This window comes from Cinclus cinclus, chromosome 1 (genome assembly GCF_963662255.1).
Source record: "Cinclus cinclus chromosome 1, bCinCin1.1, whole genome shotgun sequence".
In the NCBI taxonomy this organism is placed as follows: domain Eukaryota; kingdom Metazoa; phylum Chordata; class Aves; order Passeriformes; family Cinclidae; genus Cinclus; species Cinclus cinclus.
The window spans coordinates 7,338,033-7,350,270 of NC_085046.1; the positions used below are offsets into that span (position 1 = coordinate 7,338,033).

Here is a 12,238-nt window from a genome sequence, read left to right on the forward strand (position 1 = left end):
GTGGGCTCTTTTAAAATGGTAGTATAATACAAAACATAGTAAATTATGTTTCAGCATAATAAAATTACACATCCTAAAAAAGATGCAGTTTATTTTTGCTTTCCTGCTTTAAACTGCTCTTCATCCCTAGGAAAACAGCTGGAAAACAGCATCCACAGGAAGTTCTAGTTGCTTTGTACAATGGCTGAACAGCTAGATATAATGCTCCAAGGATTCCGGAGCAGTAAGGCATTTTACTATCCATCAAGTAAATTTATATGTAAGCTTGTTAAGAAAGAACAACTGTAAGAAATGACAGCTAAATACAAGTTCTATAAAAAACATCCATAAAGACACAGAGGCCTTACCTCTGCATTTATCAAACATGGTCTATAATCTTCAGTAAAAAGTGGTTTTCCTCATCTGAAAGTAACTTCTGCCAAATATTTCCTTTAGTGGCAAGTTCTTTTCCCATTGCCTAATATTCTACGATTTACTGATTTAATTCTACTATTTACTAATATTTACTACTCCTTTGTGACCACCCTGCTTTCCTCCCTTGAAGTATTTCCCATTAAAAAGTAATTCAGTGTTGAATTTAAACTACCATCTTGGGTGTTAAACTACCCTCCTACCAAGTAAACATTACATACCCTAAAAAAATTACAATTAATTCCTAATTGAGAAAAACTTTTAGGAAATCATACTCCCCTAAGCAGTAGAATGTCTTTACACAAAAAGGATATGATTCATAATCCAGTGTTTGAGTAAGCACTCCAGTCAGGACAAACTCAGCATTGTGGACATCTGGAAATATCAAAATTCATACAGTTCACACCCCACACAGAAATTCTGCCTCATTCTGCAGGTGTCAGGAGGGGCTGGTCTGGACCTTTGTGGCCACCACTATCAGAGCCCTACCATCAGGCCTCACACCTGACACTGTTATTAAATAAAGCACTTCATGGGGCTCTACACTGAAGTTTAAATAAATAAATTGAAACCCTTAACTCACTTGAAGAACACTGAGATTACCATTAACTGGTATTAAATTAACTGGTTCCAGTTGATTTTCTTCTTAGTATCTGGTACGGAGCTGTGTTTGAACTTAGGATGAGAATAAAGTTGGTAACATACTGATGTTTCAGTTGTTGCTAAATTCAAAAATTTATAAAATAACTATTAGATACATCCAGCAAACAGCTGGCTTGGGTTTCTCCATGGCTTGCAGGATAGTCCATGTATTCCCCTAGTCGTATCTGAAAGCTTCAAGAGACCTCTGTATTTGTATAATAATAAGAGTAATTGGGAAATAGAAGAAAAAAAAAAAATCTAAGTAACAGTTACACTGTTCAATGCCAACAAAAGCTTATACATACCTATGCCTCGTGCGAAATATTCTCGACATAAATGAAGGTCATTTTCACAGGAAATCAAGATTATCTCTGGCAAACTCTAAAGGAAAGAAAATAATGGTAAGCTCAGAAGAAGGTGGTAAGGTATTATAATTAAATTTCAGAAAGCAACACTCAACACACTTTATTCTGCTTGTGCTCCATGAGTTTTCGAAATGAAGGTTGTTTAGATAATACTTTTCCTCCTGCGCACTCCACAATAGCTTTCATGGTGGAAAGACTGGGGCAAATCCCGGGTGTAATGTAAAAATATTTTCCCTAAAAAGAGAAAAGGAAGAACAAGAAAAAGCATTATTATGCCAACTGATTTCTGCAACACATGAAGTTTTAATGTCATGTGACACTTGTCTTATACAACAGGGCAGAGATTTACCAGTTGATGAGTTGTCCTTAATTACGGCTGACGTTTACCACAGAGGGGCGAATGCACGATTTTGATAAATTTGAACAATCCAGGTGTGCCTATTTCCACACCAGTAAAGTAACAACTGCAGCTTGGTTAAGACACAGAAGAACAAGGCTCCTCACTTCTTTGAGCACAGAGACATCTCAAGTGTTACAAAAGAACTTTTACCTTTTAATTAACACCCAATTTATAACTTCCTGACAAAAATTATTCTACTACTTGACTGAGATAGGTGATCAGATCACAAAGTAGATTATCTTTTTATCAACTAGGAATAAAAACCAGAAAATACCTTGCTATTTACTCTGCAAAACTGAGAGCAAAATGTAGCACTTAGACATAAGAGAAGACACACATTCTTATTCATTACAGGTCAAAAAAACCATCAGTTTTAGGTGGTTTACCTCCATAAAGAGTCTGTAATTCAGTTAGGCTGAAGAATTTTTAGCAACTCAGATCTCCAGATACCTCTCTGGACTGTAATATAATTTTAACCATGAAAACATCTTGTGCCATCCTAGCAAAACAGCCTGGGGAAAGTGCAGTCTCCAAGGAGATTCACACTAGAACTCCCTCAGGCTGAAGGGCAAACTCACCCTCAGACTCCCAATTTTATGAGCAAGCTCTCTGACTATGAGGCTGGTGCAAAAAAAGAAAACAGAAAAGAAAGGCCCTTCCCTAAGTCCCCTCCTTTTTACAAGTTAACAGAGCAATGTTCTAAATTTTGGAAGGGAACAAATATGCTGAGACTGTTTGGTTAACATCTACAGGATCCAGTCATTCACAGGGTTTACACCCACCCCAGTGATGCTTAGGCAGAAAGCAGGCATTAAGTCAAAACGAAAATTTGTAACAAATGTTTCATGTTCTATGTCAGCCTGCTCTACTGCTTTCAGATATAAAATCTGCGGTCCCAATGCTGAAAAAATGAGGTTGGGAGAATCTAATGGAGAACCTCCCAAGTATTTAAATGCTGTGATGAACTGCATACCTTGAACAGTGGAGCTACTTGTGCTCTCTTTAGAGACTCCTCTAAACTAAAGCAGAAAAGAACCTCAGCTTCAGCATCTCTGAGCACAAAGTTCTGCTCATCTGAAAAAGAAAGACATTGATGTGGCACATGAAACACGAACATCCCCATGGCCCAGGATGGAGTCTGAGCAGAACATCTGGGTGGCAAGAGTGACTTTAAATGACAGTCACATGCTAGAATTTAACAAGATTAAAATATCCCTCTTCATCAGGTTCTTACAAGGATGACTACCAAATCCTTGGAGATTTAAACTGTTTTACACTTGCATACCTAATAACAGTCACTGTCCTATCAAGTCCCTTTTTCTAACTTATTGGAGGTACTTGCAAATTTTCAATTTTTTGATTCTCTGCAAAGGCGAATGATAAAAAAGAAGGATTAAGTTTTAAATTCAAATTACTGTGACCACCTGTGGGAGTCCAGAAACTATCTTAACAGAAAAAATTGTTTAATTTGTCCTGTTATTCCCCAATTTTTAATTTTTTATTAGGGATGGAATTTCAGTCTTTATCTTTCTGCAAAAGCCATGTCAAACACATTTCTAAAAGCAATTTAATCCAAAATTCCTAAGTCTAAAAACCAAAACCAAAAGATTATACAGAGAAAAAATGGGTCTTTCCAAGGACAATTCTGACAACTTGCAAGAGACAGTGTTAATACTCTCCCAAAAGACAAAATAAACAATTCTGACAATTTTTGTAAACAACTGCCATATTTTCCATCATTGTAACAGGTACAAAACTGAAATCAGACCATTAGCTACAAATCAACCCAATTTCAGTAAACAAGTAAAGTACTTCAAATACTAAATCACACAACAGTCATCTTAAATCCCCCAAATTTCTTCACCTTCTATGAGTTTTCAAATTAATCATTATCTTAGTTCACTGATGCTCAAGTAAGCTAACTGCCTCCTTGAGAGTTACAAAAAATGTTTACTGGTTTATTAGTTAGTTATCCATAGATTCAAATCCTTATGGTGGTTAGCCAGCAATGTTATACATTTTCCTCTTACAAACCAATTATATAAAAAGCACAAAACAATAATAAACCAAATAGTCACCCTTTCAGAAAGGGTGAATTAAAAAATAATGCAGCCACAGGTAAATTCTACAAAATGGCTACACAAGAAAGAAATACACATCAGCCTAAAACAAACTTTCTAAGTGTGTTTTTCTTTCATTTAAGGGGAAGAACAAATGAAAACTAAATGAAACAATGTTCTGCTGAAAGAGGACAAGATCTTTTAAAAAAAGCAAACACAATTCTTGTGACAGTTTAGCTTAACCATACTAACACAACCTTCTAACTCGAGTGGAATACAAACTAGCTGCTAATATCATTATTTAAAAATTTTCAAATTATTCTTCAAGAGGTGTGAACAATGACAATCAGACTTGCTGCAGAAGTAAAATTTCTGCTTTCAAAAGCTGAACTCTTTAGAAAACTGGAAAGAAACACTGAAGTCAGAAGACAAAACAACAAAGCCTATTTAAATAGGCTTGTCAATGAACCTTTATTTTACTATAGGAATTGATTCTAATTTAACTTACCAACAAATTTCTGGCATTTGAAACACTCTTCTAACCACTCTGGAGTTACTATGTGCTTGACTACAGAAATTGCTGTCAGGAACTTGACAGTTCGGGTCACTTTACTGGCAATTAGATGGGTACATTTCTGGGCAGAGTCTGCTACTTCACCTCCAAGGATATACAGTTTCTGAAAGTAGTACAAAACACAAATCAGAATGGAATACATGTTAAAAAATGGAGGGAAAAAAGAAACTAAATACTGTATGATCACATCAAATAAAACTAAGCTCCTAATGAAATAGTAAACTCAGATTTCTGTGTTACAGTGATTCCTTTACTCAAGCTGACTAATTTTGACAGATTTTACAGCCACTGAAAATCCAGGTGTTTCCAGAAACAAACATCACCTGGCAAGACTGAAAACTATTTCCCACTTCTGCAGTTTGTTTTTTTTTTTATTTTGGGTTGTGCTTTTTTTAAGCAAGGAACTAACTATAAGATACAAATTAAAATATTTTTTCAGTGAAACAAGATAGTAAATTTTAAGTAACAATAATAATATGTAATAATTTTGCTCTTTTCTAGGAAAGGTGCAGTACACACTATAGCTACAGCAAACTTAATTTAGCTAGGTTTTTCTTTAAAGAGAAAAGCACCTTATGAAATACATATTCCACATGTATTTTTGATGATACTGAGGAACCATTCCCTTTTCCTTGGTTTAAGCCACCAAACTCAAACCAGCTCCTCACAGCTGCTATCTTACCAATTAAGCCAGTCATTATGTGAAGGAATGAGTAACACAATGAATGAGCTGGTGAGGCACATCAGATCAGCACAGGTGTTAGAGATAAAGAGTGTTCCCCTCATAAAAAATTTAAAGAATGAAAACGTATTTGGACATCTTTAGTAACTATGCACCCTGGACTTCTGATTAACACAAACATTTTGCACAAATAAATAAAACCCACACCAATTATCTATAAGCATAAATATTTAACAAACTAGAGTTTTTATTGCATGAATGTTTGGGAGTCCCAAAGCAAGAAAGCCTGAGGGTTGGGTTAGGCTAGAAGGCCTAGGAGGTCTCTGGCAGCCCTGTGCACTCTTACTGTTCTGATAATGATGAGCAAGTGGGACTGACAGGGACAGTGCTTTTAGCTCTTCTTTACCATGCTCTGATGGTTTGCATAAAGATGACCCATGAAAGTATTATTCAATGACACTGAACCTCTCCACTGTTTACTTCCTTCCTGGTAACAAACACCCTGTGAACAGTACATTGTACCCCTCTGAAAGGCAAAGGCTGCTTTTCTATGTTAACCTCAAGCACTTCTGCCTATGAGTGCAGACCTTGCAAGATTCCCACTCTGATGTGGAAGGGACCTTTGGGCTATACAGGTACAAAGATCACCCCTCCATCTCAAGAAGATGAGGAGTATCCAGACCCAGTTAGGTATCAAATCTCTGCAGAGTTTTGATAGCATCAGTGCTGCCAGGTTTACATTCAACTTCACAAGCTTTGAGGCTGAAGTTAACTTTTTAAATTTGTGAGCCATTGCTGTTACCAAAAAGATTCTCTATATAATTAACCTGGTATCCACACGACACAAAATGAGAAATTAATATTGGGATGAAAAACATTTTATGTCCCAAAATATTTAATATCAAGCTTAAAATGCATACACTGTAAGGGGGGAAAAAAAAATCACTGAAGCTAAACCACTTTAAAAATAAGTATAGGCTTAATAAAGAAAATATTTTATATTTTTGAGGACACCAAATTGCGTATTTCTAAAAAAAAAAAAAAGCAGTAGACTCAAACTAGGCCTCACTTACTTCTCATTATCTTAACGTTATAAATTATTTACAGTTAAGTTTTAGTACAGCTTTATTAGAGAACAGGACTAAACCTCTATAGGAAATTATCTCACACCTGCCATAAGCTTTGTCATCAGCTGTCTTTGAAGTATTTGGCACCACAGACAGCAACCCCACTAGAAGAATTTTGGGTCTTATCCAGTATAACCATCATTATTTTTCTCACCTAAATTTCGTTATGCAATTTGCTGATTTAAAAATACATGTAGGAAAGGACTTTCTTGCTTTTTAAAGCAGTCCTACAGAAAGAAAAACCAAGTAGCACAGTAGTGTAAAGTAGTCAACTAAAGGAGAAGAGCTACCAAATAAACTCATTCCACATAAACCTACTTTAACCTTAGGGCCTGGTACTGGTTACTAAGCACTAAGCACTAGTTTAGTACTGGTTACCAGGACTAAGTACTGGTTTTATCTACTACATCTATGCTAATCAAGTCTTAGCAAAAATTCAACATCCATAAAAAAGTTGTCAGATGTTTCAATGTAGTTCACAAGAGATAAGCCTGAAATTTACCTTAATGTACTGTTGCACTTGCATAGGTTCAAATCCTGTGAAGAGCACCATTGGTGTCAGCTCAGGGGTGAGTTTTTTAGTAGGTGGTGGCAGGTCTTCAATCCTACAAGAACCAAGGAAATACAGCAGAATGTGACATTTGGGCCCCAGGCTGTAGAACTCTAATTTTGAAACTAAGACATGCACACTTCTGCAAGCTTCACCAATGGAATGACCCAGATAAATGAGAATTAGGCACAACTTTTTCTGAAGAAAAAAAATCACCATGCAGAGAACATGACATATTCTCCTCTTTCTGCACTCTCCCAACTCCCTTACTACTCCCCTCTCTTAGTTATTGTTTTATTCCTGCCAGCTGAGTAACTGGCAGCATCCAAAACCCACTGCCAGTTCTTTCACCGAGCAGGGCACAGGATGGTGCAGGCTGATGGGCAGCTGGCACTTCTGAGGAACAGAAGTCAATTAAGGACCCCGGGCATTGACTGCTCACTGTTCTTACCTTGCTCTTTTGGAAGACGGCTGAAGACTGGATTCATTTTGCTTTGGTTTCAAAGGCAACCTCACACCCTGAAATCAGACCAGTTACATGTTTAGATGCGAATTAAGCAGGGAAACCAACTTCTATCCTGAATTAATCACAAATGAAAATTACATGCTGATCAATACACTGAGCACCTACTACTTACACGATGAACTCAAGAGCAAAGCTGAGCGTCAACCAAAGCTTCTGTACAAACTTATGCAACCCTGAAAGTGCACACCAATAACACTGCTAATTATCGATGGAAAAGCCAATTAATTTAATGAGAAAAAGACTGAAAAGCCTGTCCATTTGTTAAGTACAAAAATATTACAATATTCTTCCTGGTGCTAAATTTCATGGAATGGTAGTATCTCAGAAAATATTGTTTTAAACTCAAGTTCCCTAACTACATAAAAAGAAACTGGATAGAGAGTACCACCTCCCCAGCACCAGATCAGCCTCTAGAGCATGTGCCCCGAGGTGATTAAATGTAGCTTTTAGGCTCTCCTTGGACTAAGTAATTTGAAACCACAGCTCCAAGGTTCAGGAGTGTACAACATTTATTTTTAACCTTCAAATTGATACCCGAAATTTAATGAAGAATTCTAGAAGCACATGACCAGAAAGACAGGCAGCATTGTCCCAGCCTTGCTGTGAGAATGTTCCTTTGGGAGGAATAAGCCACAGGGGTTTGCTCCCTGCTCCCAGACCAGGAATTTTTATGCTAGACAGCCCATAGTATGAGTAGCTGGAAAGAAAAGTGCACACATTCACATTCTGATAGACATTTCAACTATGAAAATGCAAGAGGTAGATGGCATCAACAGCATTTGACAAGACAGCTGTCCTCAGAAGAGGACCCCAAACCCCAAGACAAATAGAAATGCCTGCTGTGAAGGCAGTGAAGTACCTTGTCTTCCCTGACACTTCCACATGCCCAGCATTTTTTATTACCAAACCATATTCCTGTCTCCAGAAGCCCCAGGAATCTCCAGAATGTAAGTCACAAAATCCCCACTTGACACAGGCAAAAAGGGTCCCCAAATAAACACAGAAAGGGACGTACTAATTTACCCATCTGATCCCTGAGGTCTCCATTTGCTACATGAGACAAAACAAGGACAAAACCCTGGTGTGATTGACCCACCCACAGAACATATCCAGTTTTAAGATGGGCTCAACTGCAGTGTGGATGCAAAGGGTGGTGATAACAAAACCAAAACTGAGTTAGTTAAAAGCTATTTTAAATACTAATACTGCATACTGAATCCTCTCAAGGACATTCTTATTTTGTAATAGTAGAATATATTCCTTATTCAGAAAAATATGATGACTACTGAATTTTAAAAGCATTTAGTTTTCTAAATGCAAGTTTCCTACAGACCCATGAAACAAATCCACAAGTATCTATAATAAGAATGCTTCAAACTTATGGTCAGGAAAAATTGTAGTGCCTCCTTCTAGAGTTGAAAGGTATTCAAGTGATAGTGCCCTGAATGCCCATTTAAAACATGGCTACAAATCATGTTTTGAGAGTTACTAAGCATCTCTTTTCTGAAGATTTTACAAAGTGACTGAGATGCAAGTGATCCAAACACCAGAGACCCGGCACAAGGTTTTCTGCAATATAAAATGTTATCTGAAAGTCACCTGTAGTACAAATTTACCTCCATCAAGACATACTGTGAAAAATTATCAAGTATAAATCTGAAACTCATATTTTGCACAGTTTGCAGAATATCCTTCATTATAAAAATTTACTTTTCTTGTATGTTTTTCAAGCTACAATTTTTCACTGTTCATTCCCGCTGTTATTTCAGGATTACCAATTACACTTTTTAATGCATGGTATATTTTTAAATTCTAATATACATGGTATATATGCCCATGGTTTTAGTTCTTTGTATATATCAGAGATGATGCAAAGTAGTTCCACCCTTAATTTACATTACATTAATGTAAGTTAAAATTCAGTACTTAAAATTCAGTCAATATTCTAACAAAATTCTTACTGATTTTGGGCGTTCTGCCTTAAAAACCCTACTGTGGTCTCATTTACAGAGTGTTAGGTTCTGATTTATAAAGCACCAAGTCCTTTCTAAAGGTCTGATGTAGAAACTGAAGAGTGAAACATCTAACTCAAGGTGTTTCAACAGCAACTACATTCTGTATATTCCACCAAAATTCCTTAATTCTGCAAAAGACTATTTCTCAGATTCCTCAAAATAAAATAGAACATCAGCAAAAAGTACAACCAGGAGCTTTAGCACAAGCTGGATAGGTGATCTTATTAAAACAGCTGTATAAATGCAATAATTCAACATACCATTAGAAGTTCTGGCGACACCTTTAATGGCACTCTCCAAGCATCTAGAAGAGAAGAAAAATGACACCATTGCCGAGTTATTTCTACCAGAGGAAACACGCTCCTACTGATGAAACAGGCCCACAAAAGGTCTGTGACTCTTACCCAGCAGGTTGAGCACGAGGTGCTGGCTGGGAGAGAGCGGGTCCTGGAGGTTGAACACGGTGTAGCGGCTGTGCTGGATCTGCCGCAGAGCCTCGAAGTTGCCCAGCAGGATGTCACAGAGCCACTGCGCGTTCACGCACGGGATCCGCCACTCCTTGGCCTTCTCGTACTTCAACCCGCTGGCCCTTGGCAGGCACGGAAGAAAACAAAAATTGTATTGCAAAGAAATCGGTAAAAACAGCAGTTTGTAATAATAAACCTATGTCGTGGGTTGCAATACAGGATGTGACAAAAGTATGTATTCTGTCACCATCTGTTGCAGCCAGGTGGGGCAGTGTTCTTTATCTTTTCCACACCCCATCCTCCCTCCAGGGAGATATCTCCTGTTAATGGGCCAGAGTCCCACTGCATGACTGATAAAATTACATCATCCCATTGGGGGATGTTCCACTCCCCAAGGGGGAGGAGCCAAGCCTTTCCTAGGTAGATAAAAACTGATATTTGGAACATCAGAGCACCTTTTTCCACTGGATTCCAGAGGAAAGCTGGATCTGTCCATATCATCACTGGACCTTTGGAGGAAAACTGCACCCTTCTACAGGAGCACTGGTTCAGCTGAACCACATCTGTCACTCCAGGAAAACTGCAGACACCATTTAATGGGACTGCTACCAACACCCTGACCGACAGGGTGTCAGATTGTATTCTGACTCTGTCAGTGTTTTGGGTTTATTCTTTGTAATACTGTATTTCTATTTTAATTTTCCTAGTAAATAACTGTTATTCCTATTCCCATACCTTTGCCTGAGAGCTCATTAATTTCAAAATTATGATTTGGAGAGAGGGGGTTTACATTTTCCATTTCAAGAAAGGCTCCTGACTTTCAAACCAAGAAAACCTAAAATATCAGTATTTATTTATTGTTCTACTGTTTGTTTTAACTGTGACAGAGGAGATACTCCAAAAAATACTTTTGTTCTACATGTCAGAACAAGCCAGTCAAGGGAGAATTTCTGCTGTAATTGGCTTGGAATCTTTACACCTGGATTTAAATTTTACCTCCTCCAACATTTTAGAACAATTATTAAAAAAAAGGTATTTTATTTATGGATGATCAAAGAGTCAGCATCACTTCAGAATATTATAAAATAGGAAAGTTAGTTATTTTTGTTTTGCCTGTGTTCAGAATGCTAAATTTATCACTTAATACGTGCTGTAATTTAGTTCAAGAAACGACATCACTAAGTTTATTGTTATCAAACTGCAGAACTGATTACAATTAACACTCTTATAAAGAGCCATATGTAGCACCTCACTAACAGAGAGGCACTACTTGGCAAGAGGCTGCTGAGAAAGCAAGGACTGTGGAGTGCAGCACTTACTCTTTACAGATGAGAACTGTATTGCTGCGACACAGGTAGCCTGTGTATTTGGCACCTGCTAGGTAGGCCATAAGCTTGAGGTCATCTCTGTCACTATCAACAAATCCTGTCACAGAGATTATCTGCAGACAGAAAGACACAGTTATAAATGACTGAACATTGATGGCACTTATAAAACACTCCCGTGAAAAGTATTTTCCCATTACTAACTTTTTACATTACAGTGAAATGTACAGCATGGTGTATAAGCATTTAAAGCATGGCTTGTAGCATATAAACAGTACAATTTAAAAGTGATTTGTTTATACATGAAAATTTCAGGTTTCTAGCAGTAGCTCTGACTCCGGAAGAGTAATTTTCATTCTTCTGGTCAGCTTTTTCTTATTTACAGAGACCACAACATTATTATGAAAGAGCTCAGAGCTAATTTGCTTCTCAGAGGTCTGCCATCTTCCTTCTGCTGCTACTTACGTAGAGGAATGCACAAAAAATGCCTACACTCTACTTGCTCTGCTCTAAAATCTGAGAACTGTGCTCTGCTCTGCCATGAAGCTAAGTAAACTGTGCCAGCTGATCATAAGCGGTGAACTGTAATTCCACATCTTCCATTATTATCTTTAATCCTGACAGATTTTTGTTTTTGCCATTCTCACCTTTTCTTTAGGGAAAGGCAACATTACTTTAGTTTAAAACTGTGTTTATTACATTGCATATTACATTTACTACTAACAACTGAGTACACATGTTGTTATACTCTGATTTTCCCAAATGTCTATTTCTTTTTGTGTTGGTCAGGACAGGCTTTTAGCAAGGCCATTATCCCATATGTCTGCATCCAGCACAAAGAAATCCAGTGGCAAGACATACATTGGTACCTTGGTTTATACAGCACAGTACATCCTAAGATGCCTCTGAATGAAGTTTGTCAATTCCACAAAATTCCACTTCCATAGCTCCTCACTGCACAAGCAATGGAACTGTAACCTCCTACCCTCTGATTAGCAGCACAGGCTTCCTTTATAGGTATTTACTAAGCACTTACTAAGAAAAACCCTCAAAAATCCTCTCAAAATGCTGGGCTATGGTAAGGAAGCACATGC

General features: G+C 37.5%; 1 protein-coding gene across 1 annotated transcript in view; it reads right to left on the reverse strand.

Annotated features, from left to right (window-relative positions):
* Positions 1–655: 655 nt before the first annotated feature.
* PAXIP1 (PAX interacting protein 1) overlaps positions 656–12,238 on the reverse strand; it is a 30,430-nt gene continuing 18,847 nt past the window's right edge. The window contains exons 11-20 of the mRNA XM_062505327.1: positions 11,139–11,260; positions 9,757–9,941; positions 9,613–9,656; positions 7,263–7,330; positions 6,764–6,866; positions 4,387–4,555; positions 2,792–2,892; positions 1,518–1,652; positions 1,359–1,434; positions 656–786 (exon numbers count right to left, since the gene is read on the reverse strand). Of these exons, the coding sequence (XP_062361311.1) occupies positions 656–786; positions 1,359–1,434; positions 1,518–1,652; positions 2,792–2,892; positions 4,387–4,555; positions 6,764–6,866; positions 7,263–7,330; positions 9,613–9,656; positions 9,757–9,941; positions 11,139–11,260 (1,134 nt within the window). The remainder of the gene's footprint in view (positions 787–1,358; positions 1,435–1,517; positions 1,653–2,791; positions 2,893–4,386; positions 4,556–6,763; positions 6,867–7,262; positions 7,331–9,612; positions 9,657–9,756; positions 9,942–11,138; positions 11,261–12,238) is intronic.